Consider the following 20,121-nt stretch of genomic DNA (forward strand, 5'->3'; position numbering starts at 1 on the left):
TTTACTATTGTTGGTGAACATTGCATATTTTTCCTCATGATATGGGTTAGGGGTAGGGGTAGGGGTAGGGTTAGAAATGCAGATCTCTTCAAGTTTACTCATTTGTGTTTTCAATTATCAGCATATATTGGGGAGACGAATGTCCCCCCCCCAAATATAAATAAATAAACTGCATTTTGCTAAGTTTATCAGTTAGATTTATAGAATAGAAACAGTGTCATATTTCACATTACTAGTCCTAAAGGTACTTCCTATGAAGTGAGCTAACTTTCAAGCAAGTGCATTTAGGATTATGAAGGACTATCCAGCAAATGATACTTACATCATTCGATCCACTGTATAATTTATGCCACCAACTGGAAGTATGCATACACAATATTAAGGTATCCAAGACCTGATTCATAGCCTTTAGAAACCAGCAAGACTCCCATCGAAGAGCCTTGGTGGTGCAGCAGACTAGAGCACTGTTAAGTAACACCAGTTGCCTGCAATTACTGCAAGTTCAAATCTCACCAGGCTCAAGGTTGATTCAGCCTTCCATCCTTTCGAGGTAGGTAAAATGAGGACCTGGTTTGTGGGGGCAATAAGCTGACTTTGTATAAAAAAGAACACCGCTTTTGGGGGGGGACGGCGAAAGCCCTACTAAGCAGGTATATACAAAAGTATGAAAGCTTTGCTTAACGCATTGTAAGCCGCCCTGAGTCTCTGAAAAAGGGCGGCATATAAATCGAACCAATAAATATATGTAAAAATGCAAAATAGAAGACCAGAGGATTTACAAAGGTGAAATGCTTCAAAGATAGAAGGATTTCACAACACATTTACAGAGCTGGATTGCACTCTTTTGCATTTACTTCTTTCAGTACATGCCACCTTTCAGGTAGATATCCCTCTGTTCATTGCAATTCATCTGTTCAGTAATTAGGAATGCTAAAAAGCATGAGTTGAATGGATTCAAAGAACACCTGGCTTCAACAGTAAAATTTCAGGATCAACTGCATGGAGGCTCTTATCTGAATGCAACCAATCACAATTGGTACCTAGAAAACCCTGCACAATACCAGCATTTAAAGCATTTATATTATAATCTGAATGATTAATGATGCATCTTTCCACTCAATTATCATACCCAGTGAGATAATCATTCATGGAGAAATATTTGAATTTTGCTCAGGAGCTTGGCAGCCTCTTTCTGCCTATAAAATAAGCTGGAGTTTCAGCACCATGGACAGAGTCATAAATAATATCACACACACACACACACACACACACACACACACACACACACACACACACATATATATCTTTATTAAGGATTTGTGATAATATTATTAAAAATTCATGTTTGAGGCAGGGGGGTATTGGGGGTATTTAAACTAACATTCAGGCCTTAGAAATTAAAAGGTGTGCAAAATGCCATAGTCCCATGATGTATGAGACTAAAACAAAAACAAAAATCCACATAACTTCCTGCATTGGGGAAGAACATGGATGCAAGATCTTGACTGAGGCATAATTCATCTGAATGTTATGAACTAGGCAAAATAATAGACAAGTTCAGGGAGCTATGCCCAACTACTAGAAGCATTGCCAAAAGGATGTTCTTACCTGTGTATAAAAGCCAGTACCATTTCCCACTCATCTCTCAGAAGCAGTGTCCTATGGCCTCTCCTTTCAAAATATTGAAAACCAGTGAAGTTCAAACCAGGTAACTGGTATGAGGAGAAGAGAAATGCCAGGTTGGGTCTTTCCTCCCCTTCTACTCTGACTTTCCTCTCCTTCAAACACTGTTTCAGCATTTCCAGGCTGTTGGAACTATTTCTAGTGGGAATATTGACCCTTTGAATGGAGTGAAAGCTCTGATCCACCTTCACTGCCCACCCCTCTTCTCTCCACCCAATCCCCCTTGGCACCATCATCTTTCAGTCATGTGCACTATGTGGGAGCTCTTTTGTCCAAGGATGATCCTTCTAAAGGAAAATATTTGTAGCTCAAGAGTTGAAATGAGGGGTGCTTGGTGCTCTCTGGGCTTGGTTGTGTTTCTTACAGATGTTTCACTACCCAAACTAGGTAACATCATCCGTGCTAGTTTGGTAACAAAACATCTGCAAGAAAACAACCAAGCTCAGAGAGCACCAATGATCCCTCAAGGATACTTCTGCACAGAGTTCTTGTTTTCTTTTTTTTTTATTTATTTCTACGGCCCTTAGTACGTCCTCTATCATGGCATTTGTCGTGCAAGAATAGTAGCATCCATACTGATCAGCTTCAAAAAAAGTTTTCCAATGATTGTAAGTGAGGAGGACGAGCCCCTCACCTATCTCAGGAACCCTTTAACAGAGATATAACGCCAGCAGCAAGAAGGCCCCGCCGTGAAGTCACAGGTGTAATTTGGTCTCATTGATCTGGTTCCTCTTTCCAAATCCCTATCCTGTGATGCAGCATCCAGATAGCTGCGTTTGTTAGGGCAGTAAGATGAGGGTGACATGCAGTGGGGGGTGGGGGGGGAATAGTGATTATAGTTTCGAACTAGAACTGAGGAAACCATGTTTAAGTCAATATCCAGTCTGAGAGGATGAGAAAACTGGGAAGAGAGGGTGCTATTTAAGCTGCCTGAAGGAAAAGTGGGGGTACTGCTGCTTCTTTATGGCTCTGGACTAGAAACTTAATCCGGTGAGTGTTTTACTAGTAGAAAATGGATGAAGATCAAACTATGACTGGACAATCATAGTCAGCAATGTATACTTTGTTGCAATTAATCAAGAATAGGGATGACTAGGGAGCGTTGGATGGTGTAGAAACATGAAGGTGGATTTGAGAAGAGCCTTGGGAGTCTTCCACCATCTACCTTCCATGTTGCCGTGATCGTATCTGGTGGTCAAGTGTAGTTGGTGCCTTCATTCCTGGATGTTGCTGTAACAAGAGCGTTGTGACCTGGCAGTAGCAGAGCTGTTTTCATCTCAACGATTGGATTGGCACAGATTGGTTAGAGGGGTTTCCAGGACAGGCGTTAATAGTAATCCTGCTGGGGCCTGAGCCCAAGGGAACACTTTATAAAATCATTGTACTATTTGAAATTAGCGTTGCTATGTATCATAGTGTTGAATGTGAGGCTTGCTCTACATTTTTATAAAGCATCCATTCTCTGGAAACTCCCGCCTGAGGCTATATAGGTGTCAAATTCAAGGCCCCAGGGCTGGATCTGGTCCGCGGGGTGCTTAGATCTGCCCCATGGGGCTACCCTGGAAACAGCAAAGGACTGGCCTGCAGTGCCTCTGCCAGAGAAACAGAGCTCAGGAGGGCCGGGTGTGGCCGTGCCAAGCTCTGGTTTTGATGGCAGAGCTCTCAGGCCACCATAGGCGCCCCCGACATGAGTGACATTGAGCTGGCCATGCCTACCCGGCCCCCTGAGGTAAAACACAATCCTGATGTGTCCCTCAGTGAAATAGAGTTTGACACCCCTGCTGTATAGACTCGGCTCTTCAACGAACAGCCATTTGCATTTGTTGCCGAACAGTGCAACACAGTTCCAGATCATCTTGCAGATTTGTGAAAAAATTGATTAATAAGCATAGGATAGCCAAGCATTAAGATGAATGGTTACCCATGCTGCAACCCATAGTCATCTTTGGACAAGATAGGCGGCACATGAATTTAATAAATAAATAATTTGGCCTATGTTGGCCCAACAGGAGCCTCATCTATTTTAGATGCTACACTACAATCTTAGGAGGGGAAAAATGCTAGTGACAATAATAACCACTCATTTCTACTTTGCAGAGATTTGTATTGGTGGCAATGTTGTGATTGTCATTTCTTAATTTCTGGCTCACCATTCATTTTGTTCACTTCCCCTGCTGTGGATTTCATCACTGTAAAACTTCCTTTTCTTCTAATTGACACTGCTACGCAGATATTTATAAGGGATTGTATTAATTACTTGAACGGGTATATAATTAAGTGAAACTGAAAATTAAACATTCAAAATAGCTGTTAATTTTGCCTGGAATACATCTGCCTGGCATAGCTATTTAAATGATCGTTGAAAAGTCCGCTAAGAGTTAAATCGAGTTAATATATATTTATATCCATATCATCTGCACTAAACATTAATATAGTTTAGTGGTTAACATGCTGGACTAACAGCAGGGAGACCCAGTTTCTAGTCCTTCCATAGGCTGATTCAGGGTCAGTTCCTCCTTAGCCTGGACTAGAAAGCTGAAAGATCTCTATTTATCAGTCCAAACCGAGCCAGGTAATAGATTATAATCATACTTCATAACCTTCAATGAAGAGGCCTTCAGCAGTGCAGTGGATTGATTTGGATTGATTATGTATATATCTATATATCCTGCTTATATATCAAGAAATATCTTGTGCTTTCTATAAACCTTACCGTAGTTTTTCCTGTATTTTTTCACATGAGGCACCTTCTTTTGTATTTCTCTTGCCTAAAATTCAACTATATAATTTGGTCTCATTTGCCTTCCAACATTTCTTACATCATATCTCTAGTTTTAGAAGATGAAAAGTATAAGTAATCTATTATGAATTTGATAATACTGTTTTAAAAGACAACATGTTTGGGGAATGTCTCTTGGCAATCCAGATCCTGCCTTTTACTCAACAAGGGCAATTACAGATCCTTGCTTTGAATATCCATGTTAAGGTAACAAATATTATCTCTGTAACCAGAAGACCAGGAAAGTCATCTTTAAAAATCAAACTAAAGATGTCTAGATGGTCAAGTTCAGGAGTGAATCCTACATTCACACAATAAACCATAAAACAGAAATATCCTTTTGGGGAAGAATTTGGTGGGAAGAAACCTCAACTATGGAAATATGCCTGAAAGTCTCAAAATGTCATAATGTTTCCTTTTAGATTTAGAAAAAAACATAATTGTAATATGTTCAGCTAAGACAAGAAGGGGATACCAGTGACACTTAATGTCCCCATCCTCTGCTTATTCACCAGAGTAAATTGCCACTGAACTTAAAGTTACACTTATTTCCAAATCAACAAGCACAGGATCGGACTACAGTTGAGGTCAAGTTCTTAAATGCAAGAAACGATTGCCATAACTGTCGCATAAATGGGATATATCCGTGATGGCGAACCTATGGCACATGTGCCAGAGGTGACACGCAGAGCCCTCTCTGTGGACATGCACGCCATCGCCAGCTGCTCTTCTGGTTTCTGGTGCACATATGCGTGCTGGCCAGCTGGTTGTTGTGGGCTCTGGGGTGCCGGAAAACAGCCAGAAAAACAGGGCGTTTTTGGGGGCTGTTTCCAAGCGATTTTTGGGCTGTTTTCCAGGCCATTTCCAGCCTTTTCTGGGCTGTTTTAAGGCCGTTTTTCAGGCCCGGAAAATGGCTTGGAAAACAGCCCAAATAACGGCCTGAAAACGGCAAAAAACCAGGCTGTTTTCCAGGCCGTTATCCGGGCCAAAAACGGCTTCCGGTGCTTCAGTGCACGCACGTGCACATGCATGCACACACATTCCAGTTTGGGTACTCGGTGCCGAAAAGGTTTGCCAACACTGGGATATACTGTATAGAGCAGTGATGGCTAACCTTTTTGCTGTCGCGTGCCAAAAGCGGAGGGAGAGCGGGGGAATCGTGCGCATGCATGCCCACACCCATAATTCAATGCCCACCTGTGCCCCGCCCTTCCACGCACGTGCGCGTACTCCCTCCGCACTCCCCCCGCTTTTGGCACGTGATGGCACAGTGGGCCCATTTTTCACTCTCCCCAGGCTTAAGAGGCTTTCTAGGAGCCTGGGGAGGACAAAAACAGCCTTCCTCAACCCACCCACCCTCCGAGGCCTTCCGGAGGCCGGAAGCAGCCTATTTCCCAACTTCCGGTGGGCCCGGGAAGGCCCGAAAATCAGCTGGCCAGCGGGCACATGTGTGCTGGAGCTGAGCTAGGGCAACGCTCATGTGCCCTCAGATATGGCTCCGCGTGCCACCTGTGGCACCCGTGCCGTAGGTTCGCCATCACAGGTATAGAGCAATTCTAAAAATGTCCACTCAGAAACAAACCCCATTCAATTCAAAGTAGCTTAATCCTAAACAAGACTTAAGGTCTTTCTTCTCAAAACAGACCCAAAGGCCGAACACAGTGAGGTTTCCACCCACCTTCCTGCCTGACTTCCCCCAAGTGTATATTTCCCCTTCTCCCCCAGGATCTATCACACACATGTCCACCTCTCTGGAATAGAACTTTAAAAAGGAAAGTGCACAATGCAAATGGAAGACACCTATTTGTATATAAACAATCCTTTATCCTTCCATAATTGGAGAGAAAGGGAAGGGAGGGAAGGGAGAACAGGAGAAACAGACTTTCATGCAGTAAATTAAAGATGAAACGTGCAGCAACCTTATTGCAAGATGCCATTTTGCTTTAAGAAACATGTTTATTGCACCATTTTTCAAATTTATTTTTTTCGGGAGGGGATGGTCAAAGTTCAGAGCCTCTCTGGTTGGCATCTCCTGGTCAGAGAGAAAGAGAGCAACAGGATGAGGGTGGCAAGGCGTGGTTCTTCTGGCAGGTTTTCCTTTGAAAGATGAGGTAAAAATGTTTCCAAATTTCTGGATGGGTTGGCGCCAAGACTTGTCCAGAAAGGGATCCAGCAAGGGGCCATTTTTTAAAAAATAAATTAAATAAATTAAATAAATTAAAAGCCCACCCAACTTCCAAAGAGTTTAATCATAACAAGAGAAGCCAGGGAGGTGGCGTCAGGAGGGCTGGGCCAGGGTGGGGGGAGGGCTGGGTTATTTCTCCTTTTATCACAGGCCTGGATGGAAAGGAAAAGAATTCACATTGATGGGAGATCAGGAAGAGGAAACCACATTGAGGCGCTCCTCCCTTACAAGGAAGGCTTGGGTGGGGTCTGTGGCAACACCACAGAGCCGGGTGCCTTCTTCATCAGACAGTATTCAATGTGTGGCCAACCCCGTAGGGGCTCAAAACGGAGCCTTTGTGTGGAAGCAAGGGCATCGGTGTCTTCCTTCCATCGGATCTGCAGAGCCTCTCCCTCTTGACAAAAGCTCCCTAAGCAGTTATTATACGGTCGTCACCCTCATGACCACTTCGCGGCCAGAACCGGAGCCCCCGCGATGTTCATTAGGCCGCAGGTGACTGAGAATGTGCAGAATTGTATAACCACAGTGATGGTTCAAAATAGTCCTAACCCGCTGGCCCCGCTGGGAGGTCCTCTCACTCCCTGAGGAGGGATTCGTCCGTGAATTCCGCCCCCCTGTCTTTGTGCTCCCACCGAGGGGTTCCCCCAGGTCCTTGGCTTTGTCGTAATTCAGCACCTTCCACTGCTGGTTCACTGCTTGCCAGCGCTTGAATATTCGATACACCGAGGAGCCTTCGTGAGTGATCAGACCTGTGGAAAGAGACGAGGGACAACTGTGATCCTTGCACAAACAAAGGGGGTGAAGGAAAGGCTGGCTTGAACCAATACGCTTAAGATTACAGGGCATTGCCTTATTCGCAAAAGACTCAGCCGCCAGCAGAAGAGGCTATTTCATCTAACAGTTTAAAAGGTTGGGCCTTTTATTTTATTTTATTGTTATCTTTATGTATATAAATCAATATTAGAATCATATATATAAATGGTAAATTGAAGTAAGGGAGAAAAATAGATATGTAAGAATGTTTACTGAGGCGAAAATGTTGAAAAGAAGAAAATTGTAAAAATTTCTTTTTTTATTTTTTTTAAAAAAAACTGTTTAATAAAAATTATTTTTTTTAAAAAAATAAAAAATAAAAGGTTGGGCCAAGACCACGAAGTGGGTGGCTTGGGCTACATCGTTACTTCTCAGGCCAGTCCATCCCACAGAATTACTGTAAGGATTAAATCAAGGATGTGCATTGCCTTCAATCCTTGTGGAAAGGTGGGGTAGAAATGCAACGATCAATCAATCAATCAATCAATCACCCATTTTGCATATTCAGTCAGTTGCCATGCAGGATAAATCATTTCCCTAAATACTTCAGCCCATCTTCTTAGTTCCTGCAGACCACCTCTCACCATCTGGATTCACACACTGTATGAAGCCATGATTGGCTTAACCAATAAGCCAAAACTGGCTGAGTTCACAGTATTTGCTAAGCTATCCTTTCCCCTTATTCCTTTGCTTTATTTCCAACTGAATCTGCACCAAAGAGTGAATACCCCCCTCCCCCTGTTTCTATCTCTCCATTTTCCTGAACTTCACACTAAGCTCTTCAGAGCAGGAAATCATCCTGTTTCCCTCCCCCCCCCCACTTTCTGTATAGTGCTGGGTACATTCTGACACTACCTAATTAAATGAATGAATAAATGAAATAAAGCTCAGGAATAACAGGCTGATGCGTTGAATGCACTTGGGCAGTCCTTCTTTTTATTTCCACCTTCAACTTTACTGAAATTCATCACTCTGCCACAAAACACCCATATCTCTCTGATCATTTATCTTCTGCTATGTACTTGTGTACATTCAATTTTCACAGAGGAACAAAGCTCTGTTTCAGGATATGAGAGATCTAAAGATTTTCATACCTTCGGAAGCCAAGAAAAATGATACGGAAATTTTTTGGGGGGAAAATTGAAGTATTTTTCTTTAGTATTCTCTGTAGATTTAAAATCCCCTTGTTACTTTTTGAACATAAATTACATTATGCATGATTTGGTATGCTCTAAAATCCTAATCTTTGGGTCCTAGGTCCCTTCCAACTCTGTTACTGTTACTCCTCTAGTTTAAGAATATAAGGATCCATTAAATTTAAAAACGTGTATAGTGTTTAGCTTTCACCACAAAACTTCTAATAAATAAGAATTCTAGTACTATTAACATAGGCTAGAAAAAATAATAACAAAAAGGTTTGAGGGACCTTAAAGATCAGATGCTGAATTGGAAGGCTGGAAAAAAAAATGCAGAAGACAATTGCAAACTACTTCTGTAGTTTGCATGAACAATGTCTGTTTAAGTCAGCTGATGTATTTAATTTTATTTTTTTAAAGACTAACATATTTATGATCACGTATATGCTTTTATAGATTACAATCCATCTAATGAACTACAGGGAGTCCTTGCTTAGTGACTGCCTCATGTATTGGCCTGTCGAAGTTACAACAGCGACAAGGACTAACTTCGCAACTAATCCTTGTATTTACAGGTCTGTAAAGCAAAGGAGAGCTGAAATAAAGCCGTAAAATCGTGACGATTCACTTAGTGATCACTTTGATTAACAATCAAGTTGCTGGTTCCCAACTGTGGGCATTAAACAAGGACTACGTGAATATGGACAAGGCACCAGCATCAAAGTGCTACCAGTGCTTCATTGTTCTTTTTGCAGAAGACTAACTTGGCTTCTCGTCTAAAATATATATTATCGTAGCTACAATACGGTTTGATGAATTCCATATTCCAAAGGTTCAGTAAAGAAGTATGTGTTTTCATTCCTTTTAGTGCCTTGACCTTCTCTGCTATTTTAACAGGGACAAGAAGCAGAGTTCCTTCCAACTTTAAGATCTGATCTTCTGAGGGGGCAGGGCTGCTGCTGGCTCCGCTCTGTCCCACTGACCTCTACCACAACGAATGCGGTAGGCACTCAGAGAAAAATGGTAGTGAATTCTTGCTTTTCTCTGGTGAAAACTGCAGCACAAGCTGGAGCATCCTGCAATGATTGCAGGTCCTTAGCATAAAATTTTAATGATTCTGGGTAAACAAAGTCTTCTGGTTGCCTAGTCCTAGATGTAACTTGTGGGCAGGAAAAGAGTGGAATATATATTTTATTCATCATTCTAAAGGAAAATATTCATAATTGGTATGAGAACTTTCGTTCCATTCCCCCCCCCCCCCCAAGAAACAAATTCAAATTAACCTTCTCCTCACTGGATCATTGTTTAGAGAGAATCTAAATCTCCATTTCTGTAAAACAAGATTTAAATCTCTTGCTCAACTACAAAAATTGAGTTGGCCTTCGGCAAGTTCCTACAGGTGGTCCTCGATGTACAACAGTTCATTTAGTGACCATTCAAAGTGATTGATGACCGTTTTTCATAGTTACAACCTTTGCAGCATCCTCATGGCCACATGATCAAAATTCAGATGCTTGGCAACCGACTCATATTTATGACCCTTGCAGAGTCCCAGGCAGTGGTGGGTTCCAACCGGTGTTACCACCGCTTCTCTTCGTGCACGCGCTTTGCGCGTGATCGCCGAACGGGGCCGAACCGGTTCACCCAAACCGCGATGGTCCCGGGGTCATGTGATCCCCTTTTGCAATCTTCTGACAAGCAAAGTCAGTGGGGAAGCCAGATTCACTTAACAACAGGGTTACTAACTGAACAACTGCCATGATTCACTAAACAACTGTGGCAAGAAAAGTGGTAAAATGGTGAAAAACCTCACTTAACAAATGTCTCACTTAACAACAGAAATGTTAGGCTCAATTGTGGTCGTACGTCAAGGACTACCTGTACTTACACAGCCTTAGGGGGTTGAGTCTTCAAGACTGGATATAAAAATAGAATTTTTAAAACTGTACATACCTCTTAATAAAGAACAGGAAGAAACTGAACATAAAAACAAAAACAAAAACAAAAAAAAAAGAGCCTTGGTAGTTCAGTGGTCTAAAGCACCCTGTTATTAAGACCAGCTGCCTGCGATTACTGCAGGTTCGAATCTCGCCAGGCTCAAGGTTGACTCAGCCTTCCATCCTTTCTAAGATAGGTAAATTGAGGACCCAGTTGTGGGGGCAATAAGATGACTTTGTATACATATACAAAAGGATGAAGGCTATTGCTTAGCACATTGTAAGCCGCCCTGAGTCTCCGGAGAAGGGCGGCATATAAATCAAATTAAAAAAAAAACAAAAAAACCCTCATCCGAGTATTTTCTTCAGATAGACAAATTATTGAGCACATCTATATGCAAAACAGGCTGCCAAGGATTTCCCTTCTCAAACTGAGGTTATATTTTAATGCTGGTGATTTCAAAAATATCACTGAGCTTTTATCATATCAGCCATGTCTATGTAGAATGGAAATTTAGTAGGCTGTCATCCTTTGTGGATCTCATTGGAAACTTTCTGATTTATTTCCATTAAGGCCTTGGCAATTACTTGGGTCAATGTATAGTAAAATGGACTTTTCAATTCTGAGACTGAAAAAAGCCGGAGATGTTTGGGCCCTGTTGGGTTGTAGACTGGATTGCTGACATTGACGCTCATGAATATTTAACTTTATGGAAGAGATCACTGACTTGTATCGTATTTTCTTTTGAGTTGGCATCTTTTTGGAACAATAGGTTAATACGTGACAATCAATTTATGAGGAAATCATTTAATGTTAAAGACGATAATGTTAATATTGGATTATGTTTCAGAAATGTGGAATTAGACTGATTTTGAGCAGCTTTGGCGACATTGGGCACATGGAATTAAGAAAATTATTTTAAGAAATTGGAAAATAATACTAACATTATTGTCAGTGTCTTTGTCATTGTTGTTGTTGTTATTATTATTATTCCAGACATTAAGGGGACTTATCCAGATTTTTTCTACTAATTAAAAATGACATAATACCTTTTTCTTTGACACAGATGTCCTCATATTTATAACAGATTCTTATTCTCTTTTAAATTTGAAAACTAATAGAGATAATGGTTCATTTAGTGATTGCTTGAAGTTACAACAGAACTGAAAACAATGACTTACGACAGGGGTGGGCAACTGTGGCCCTTTTACAACCTGTGGACTTCAACTCCCAGAATTCCTGAGACAGCCAAGCTGCTAACTTATGACCATTTTCACACGACTGTTGCAGCCTCCCCATGGTCATGTGATCAAAATTCAGACACTCGTCAATGACTTATATTTATAACTATTGCAGTCTCCCAGCGGGGGCCACCTTTTGCAACCTTCTGATAAGCAAAGTCATTGGGGAAGCCAAATTCACTTAACAGCCATGTTATTAGCTTAACAACTGCAGTGATTCACTTAGCAACTGTGGCAAGAAAAGTTGTAAAATGGGGTAAAACTCACTTAACAAATGTCTCACTTAGCAACAGAAACTTTGGGCTCAATTGTGGCCATAAGTTGAGGACTACCTGTATATTGTTTAATATTGATGTATAGGTGATATACTTAGATTGTTCATAATTTTTCCTTTTCTCTATTTTGTTTATTTAGCACTAGTTTTGTAAAAAGTATTCTTTTTAGTTTTGCCCATTGTTTTTATTATGTTGTGTTTAGGGGTGTACTTTTTTAGTATTTTGTCTATTGTTTAAAAATATATAATAAAATGTTATGGAGCAGCATATAATGGCTATAAAATATGTAAATAAATAAATTATGTTTTAAAAAATTCTTGTAAGCCACATGTAGCCCTTAATATAGAATAAGAAGAAATTGAACATAAAAATTTATCCACATAGACTGGCATAATACAATCCTTTTATTTGTTACTAGTCCTAATGATGGTGAAGAGATAACTATTCTGTTACAAAACCTTTGATTTGGAAAACTGCCACCAAGCCTTAGATCAGGGGTGAGGAAAGGTGGCCCTTTTGTGACTTGTGGACTTCAACTCCCAGAATTCCTGAGGCTGGCTCGGGAATTCTGGAAGTTGAAGTCCACAAGTCATAAAAAGGCCATTGTTCCCCACCCCTGCCTTAGATAAACTCACCCTGTCTGTGGTTATTAGCACAAATTATTGAAAAAATAATGAACATTTACAGTTTTCAGTTAGAAATCTCTATTTTACATGCATAGGGAATTGGCATCAAATTAATTCTTCAAGTTGAAATATTGATGGGAAACACACATTTTGTGAACCATTTGTCATTGAAGACAGTATAAAGATTTTGTTTCTGGATACTGTGTTTAAGAATAAACAAAACTCTCCCTCAACTCTCTTTAAATAAATGGGATGATCAGAATGTTTAATCAGAATTTTTCCAAGAACCATTCACTAGATGAGACGTCAAAATAGGGCTTATATGTATTTCAACAAGTGAAATTGATTTATGTTTGTGTGATCACAGGTACCTGTATTTTTTTAATTAAAAAAAATTTTTTTTGTGAAAGAAATACAAGTCTTTCCCTCTCGGTCTGTTCACAAACTCCTAGTACACCAATCAAATATAAATATGTACCAAAGAGGTAACGCCCAGTGGCATTCACTTGAGCGCCCTGCTGCCATCTCCCAAGGTGGGTCATTAGCATGCAATACAGGTAATTCAGTCAAATCAAGGGGGAAACAGAAAAGTCATTCATTCACTTCTCAGTGACAGCACCTGGCTCCTGCCCACAAGAGTCTGCCTGTTATCCTGCCCATCTCAACAGAGCTCATCCATCAGTGCCATAGACCTGGCTCGGTCTCTTTAGTGAATGTCACCAGCTTCCAATTTAAAACAGGTTTCTTTCCAATCGAGGGTGTGTAGTGCTAAGGGAAAAATATCCAGTCATCTGATGAAAAACCCACCAGCAACTACAGCACAGGGTGCACCGAGGACAAATTACTAAGGCTGAATATGCTTCAAAAATGATTCAGACCTCAGGGGAAAAAAAAGGAAGCACTTTTTTTTGTCATTCATTAAAGCACTAGGGTCAGCTTTTTTCCATTGTTAGGCACGCCTTTAAAAAAATATCCTTTTAAGGAATCTACCCCTTAAAATTAATACAATTCTTAAAGCATAGCCAATTAATGCAATTAAATCATATTTGTAATCCACAATAAATGCTTTTGGAAGTCACTGCTGTTTATGGAAATATCTCGGGAAGGTATTTTTTTTCAATAGAAACCAATGACTCTTATGTGAAAGTATGTATTACAAATGTTATTCAATGGAATAATAATTTAAATAATGAAAAGATTTGGGCTGGATTATGACAATGTCATTTGATGATGGTAAAGAAGGTCCTCTATTTCAGGGGTCTCCAAATTTGGCAACCTTAAGCCTGGCGAACTTCAACTCCCAGAATTCCCCAGCCAACTGATTAGGGAATTCTGGGAGTTGAAGTCCTCCAGGCTTAAAGTTGCCAAGGTTGGAGACCCCTGCTCTATTTAATAGATCTCTGTTTAGAAGATTTTGGATGCAAAACACCAAAATTCTTTCTTGTGGATCCAATGCCATTTTACACATGCACAAAATACAAAACATACCCTTATCTAAATTCTTATTTGGATGTAATGGACACTTTGGTTAATGGATACTCCTTTTACCTTGTTAGGTTATTAAATTGAGGTTTACTGTAATAGTATAATAATAATATGGCAAGACTCATCAATAACTTTTTTAAAAATCCTGATGCACCACATTTATTTCTTTGGGTTTAGAGACCCAAAAGGGAGCAGTTATTCTATTTCATCTATGGAATAATAATAATAATAATAATAATAATAATAATAATAATAATAATAATAATAATAATAATAATAATATATTTAATCTTCAAATTAATTATTCTTATTATTAGTTGCACAATTGATTTGGCATTTTTGTCTCCCTACTAACCCTTCCCAAGGATCTGGGATATGCACATGTTGTTTTATAGTGTTAAAGGTATTGTCACAGGGTATAAACCCTTCCAAGCAAAGCTGCCTTTTGCAATTGATGATTTTTGCCAATGCTGATGGTGTTTAAGTGGTGCTCCAGATTTTTTGGGATTCACCCAAGGTGCCTATCACTATCGACACTATCTTTGCTTCTTTTTGCCACAGCAGTTCTGCTTCTATTTGCAGGTCCTTGTAGTTTGCAATTTTCTCTAGTTCTTTCTCTTCTATTTTGCTATCTCCAGGTACTTCCATGACCATTAGCCAGACTTTTTTTGTCTTTCTTATCAACAATTGTTCAGTCTGGGGTGTTATGTGGCAGGTGCTGTTGGAATTCTAAAGTGCCAGAGCACTTTACCTTCTTCATTTTATATTACTTTATCTATTTTGTGGTCCCACCAATTCTTGCTTGCAGGTTATTATTAAGAGTTCATAAGAAATTCAGTTAAAGCTTTGTTTAGTATGTAAGAAGCCCAGTAAATATTCTGGAGAACCAGGTATTTGAAGAAAGGTGTCTTCCCTTCTCTATCACTATCTGGCATGGCCCTGTGACCATGTGATATTGTACAGTCACATGACCATTCAGGAATCATAATTCCCAATTCCTTCCCAGCCCATATAGAGTTACCAAAGCAGGGTAACACCTATAACTGACCATTACATGGTGGTCCAAGAGAGTTTTGAGTATTTTTTTTTTTTTGCTACCATCCAACAGTGGTCTGGATTCCTACAGTCCTGAACTGGTCACTCTGCCCATGTGGTCTTGAAATATTCAAGCCACTGCTTCCCTCCACCATAATGCTACTCATTTTGCCTGCTGCAAAATACCGGAATGGGAATTATAGCCTTTCAAACTGCTAGGGATTTCAAGGCAGGGGATTGGATCACTTATTCTGGTTATGATGGAGTATTTGGCACGTAAGGGTAAAGCAGAAGTGAGGGGGAAGATGGAACCAGAAGGTTGTCCCATGGATGAGAGTGGGTAGCGGAGAAGGCGGGGTGATTTGTAAACTAAACAATGATGACATGCCAACCTAGATGACAGACGGTTTCTCCAGGGATGGGCCATGTGTTCAGCTCTGAAGGACTCAACAGAAATATTTTGCAAATTCTAGGGCTATGACTAAGCTGCATGACGTATAGCGTCATGCAGTTAATATTAGGAAAATGCATGTGTCACAAGAAGAAATGCTTCTGACCGCTCACAAGCACAGCTTCCCTCTGATACCCTTTAAAAGAGCCGAGTCTTTTGCAGGCTATCGCTTACCCTAAAAATAATATATGTCACTGCTTTAACGGTCCTCTTGGTCCTTTAAAGTAGCAGCATCTTTCCTTCTTCTTTTTTTTTAGCCCCCACTGCTTCACCCTGAAGCCTGAACAATGCTGGGCTCCTTTAATTACTGTCAGATGTATTCCTTAAATATTCCTATGAAAGATAAAGTCTCCTTACTCAAGCTGAACTTTGGTGAATTCATAGATATACCCTTATAGTTTCTTTGACAACAATATTTGTCTCTTGCCTTTTTCAAGTATTTTTGTTTTTAATTTTTACAGTTTTGCCCAGGGGTGAATTGTTCCTGGTTTGGACTGGATCAGGCGATCCGGTAGCGATTGTGGCAGGTAGTTCAGAGAACCCATCCGCCCGGGTGTCTTCCTGCTTTTAAAAGGTAATAAAAGGCTCTGACGATCGCGCGCCACAGCTGTGATCGTCAGAGCCTTTTTTTTTTACTTTTAAAAGCATTTTTTTTACAACCTATTCGGCCAAATAGGTTGTAAAAAATGCTTTAAAAAAGTAAAAAAAAAAAGTTGGCCACGCCCACCCAGTCACATTACCCCATCACCAAGCCACGCCCATAGAACTAGTAGTAACAAATTTTACATTTCACCACTGGTTTAGCCTATAATTCAGAGATTTCCTGGTAGTCATCCAGCCAAGCACTAGCCAAGTTCAACCCCACTTGATTTTTTGAGATCTGCTATGATTATGGGAGTCCTTGGTGCTCTCTGAGCTTGACTGTTTTCTTGCAGATGGTTCATGACCAAAGAATGATGACGTTACCTACTTTGGTAATGAAACAAAGTAGAAAACAACGAAGCTCATAGACCACCAAGAACCCCACATTTAAAGCCTGAGCTACCGATATTGTCTTCGTTTGGTATCTGTTAAGATTGTCTAGGTGCTGACACCCAGCTGGCTATTTTTTAAAAAAATATTTTTAAAAATTGAGTTTCTCCTAAGCACCCAAGTTCTTCAGTTTTCTCTGGAAGTCGGGAATGTATTTGTGAAACTAAAAGGCACTCCTTATTCTAAGCAAAGCTGATCATGATCCTAGAAAGAGCAAAAGCAACCTCAGAATTAATGTGTAAGTCCTAAAATAAAACTCAGTGGCTTTGGACACAATGCGAAAGCTTGGCAATTTAAATCCCTTATTTCAGTGAGCAAATGTTCACCCCCAAAAAATCACTACCTGTATCATATCTTCACATGTTAGAGGGCAGGTGCTGTCTAGTGAATTTAAATTTTAGAGTTGACTTTAGGTGCTGTGTAAATTTGGTATGAAAAACAACTAAATTCTACATTGTACAGTATCTAAATTATGAAAATAACGCACATTAGTGTGTTTGGCTTATTTCTGAGAATGGGAAAGGATCTTGGAACTAACCAATGAAGATCTGTTCTTTTGGTTCAATCTGTGTCTCTTCTAGAATTACCCAGATATAATTATCTCTATATCAAGAGCTTGTATTTGAGTTATAGCTACAGGTATATATTCTGGAGATGAACTAGAGATTTTAGCCCTCTGAATCAGAAACAGAACCACAAAGTAATTCTTCAAAGAGAATGAAAACAAAAACATGATAAGGCATGGCAGCAAATTCTTGCAAAGTCAAAATCAAGCAGACTGAAATAAAAACATGTCTGTCACTGCCCCGTCCTAGTTTCATCCAGCATGTCTCAGTCTATACCCTTAAGACTATTCCTGGAAGACACTCCAGTGAACCTCTGGATTTCATTAATGCCCACGATACAAATCTGCTGAAATCTACCCTGGTAGTTCTTTGCTTTGATTTTCATAGGAGAACCAGAGAAACATGAGAAATTGCCTCTGTCTGCCCGTGGCATCCTCTGTTTGTAAGAAGGGAACATGGTCATTTTTCAAGCGACAGGAGAAAGCTTGGGAAAAGGAAGTTCTCACCTATGCAGACGATATCCATAAAACCATACATCCCATAGCAGATCTGGAAGAGCAGGTCCTGTCGCTGCCACTTGGCCGAGGGACTGAGTGACGACCAAATCAGCCAGGAGATGCTGGCAATGAGGAAGAGGGAACCCAGGATGATGGCTGCAATTTGCACCTTTTCAATCACCGTCAGGGAAATTGCCTGCCACTGTAAAGGAGAAAACAAGGTTGGTCTTGGGTGATTACTCTTGTGGAGTTGATGGGTGTGCCTACCCAACAGGACCAAGAAGTCCAAATGTGAAGATCCCCCTTCATCACAGAGGTGATACAAGTCACCTTTGGGATTAGCAGAGTAAATCTAATGTTACTTTCTCTCCTATCCTAGATGCAAGTTATATTCACGGTTTCTTCTCTCTGTAATAAGGTGGGAGAGGCAGAGATTGCTGAAGCACCATTCCAGCATCCATCACCTGGGACTAACAAAGACATTCGGCCACATCTTGAGAGCCCCCAATTCTTTATCCTTCCCTGTCATAGCTCAACCCCCTGTCAAGTTAAAAAGTGGTTTCTTTGCATAAAAAGGGAGAGCATGCATGTGCGTACAGTTGATTTAATTTAATTTAATTTAATTTCCAATTTATATACCGCCCTTCTCCCTGCGGACTCAGGGCGGTGTACAGCCAAGATAAAAAACATACAATACAAATATTAAAAAACATTAAAAAATATATATAAATTTTGGCCCGAAAGTTAAGAAATCACAGACTGATTAAAAGAATTTAAAATTTCTTCTTAAGCCAGCCCGGCTTGCTGGGAAAGATGGGTTTTAAGGGCACGACGGAAGGCATTGAGGTCATGGATTCTCCTTATCTCCGGGGGCAACTGATTCCAGAGGGTGGGAGCCCCCACCGAGAAGGCCTTCCCCCTGGGGGTCACCAGCCTACACTGTCTGGCTGATGGCACCCTGAGGAGGCCCTCTCTGTGGGAGCGCACGGGTTGATGGGAGGTCGTCGGTAGCAGCAGGCGGTCTCGCAGATAGCTAGGCCCTATGCCATGGAGCGCTTTAAAGGTGATAAGTCACACAAGTTTCACTCTTACTCATCCCAAAAGGTGTGTGTTTGGCTCATTGGATCATTTGGGAGGTTAGTCTGTGTCCATGAGATGTTGTGGTTTTTGTCATGGGGGGGCGAGGGGAGAGGGGGTATGACACAATTAGATTTAAGTGTCATGGATCTGGGTTTGCACGTATTGTTTGTTTAGTTTTTCACGTTCCGTTAGTTCAGTGATGGTGAACCTCTTCAGCACTCAGTGTCGGGTGCGTCTGATGTTGTAGAGAAACATCGCACGCACCTGCACTCATCAGCACAGTGCTCCAGAAAAGCCAAGCATGCAAGCCCAACTATCAGCTGGCCGGCGCATGTGCGTAGGCTGGTTTTTGGCACTGCCGCGCGTGCGAAGAGACCACGCTCTAGAAAAGCCAAACTTCCGGGTTCTGGCGCACATGCATACCCGACAATCAGCTGGCCAGTGCGCATGCACACATCAGTTTTTGGCACTGTCGGGCATGCAAAGGACAGCTGATTGTCACATGTGCATGTGTGCCAGAAACCCGGAAGACAAACAGGCAAGGCCACACGTGTTGGGCGACATGGCTTCGTGTGCCACTTTGGGCACATGTGCCATAGGTTCGCCATCACGGCGTTAGTTGTTCAGAATCACTGTGGTGAGTTAGGCAGCCACACAAAATACGTAAATAAATCAATACATCGTATTTGCAAGGTAAGTTGTCGGTCGGTCTCCTCTAGTCCACTTTCGGCACTAGAACCCGCTGCTGAAACTCTTATATTCATATAAGAATATAAAAGTTTAAAAAAAAACTTTTACAGTTCCTTCCATGAGGAAGGAGCAAGTTAGGGAGAGAGGAAGCAGCTTCCCTCTGAACAGCTTGTCCTGGAGTTAAGGACAAGGATTGACGTTGCCAAGCAAAACTGTCCGCCTGTGCATGACTCAGGACCAATTCATTTCTTTTGTCACTGGCAGAGTCACCACCACGCGACTTTTTCGCCTGTCACTTGGTACAGTCTTCCCTCTCCATGATTCATCCCTTACATGGATGGAGCTGGAATTCACCAGGCAAGAGCCTATGCAGAGAGAGGACTGAGCACCCAAAGTTGAAAGAGACGGTTATGCGACATCGTGACAAAAAAAAAAAAAAAAGGTTATGTATGAGACTTTTCCAAGCCTAAATGTTGCCTGCCAGATTATGTTGTACTTGCAGAAGAGGACAAGGGAATGCGGGCAGATATATCTTGATCTGCCAAGATCCCTTCCAGCATGACACTCCTGGTGGAGGTCACCCAACTGCCTCTGCTGATATATTTGGAG

General features: G+C 41.1%; 1 protein-coding gene across 1 annotated transcript in view; it reads right to left on the reverse strand.

The window, feature by feature from the left end:
• Positions 1-7,067: 7,067 nt before the first annotated feature.
• Positions 7,068-20,121, reverse strand: part of MARCHF9 (membrane associated ring-CH-type finger 9) — a 48,956-nt gene continuing 35,902 nt past the window's right edge. Inside the window, exons 3-4 of the mRNA XM_070934925.1 lie at positions 17,752-17,944; positions 7,068-7,396 (exon numbers count right to left, since the gene is read on the reverse strand). Of these exons, the coding sequence (XP_070791026.1) occupies positions 7,068-7,396; positions 17,752-17,944 (522 nt within the window). The remainder of the gene's footprint in view (positions 7,397-17,751; positions 17,945-20,121) is intronic.

The sequence above is a fragment of the Pituophis catenifer genome, unplaced genomic scaffold (genome assembly GCF_029215685.1).
Source record: "Pituophis catenifer annectens isolate HBS135680 unplaced genomic scaffold, rPitCat1.0.hap2 SCAF_2, whole genome shotgun sequence".
Lineage (NCBI taxonomy): Eukaryota > Metazoa > Chordata > Lepidosauria > Squamata > Colubridae > Pituophis > Pituophis catenifer.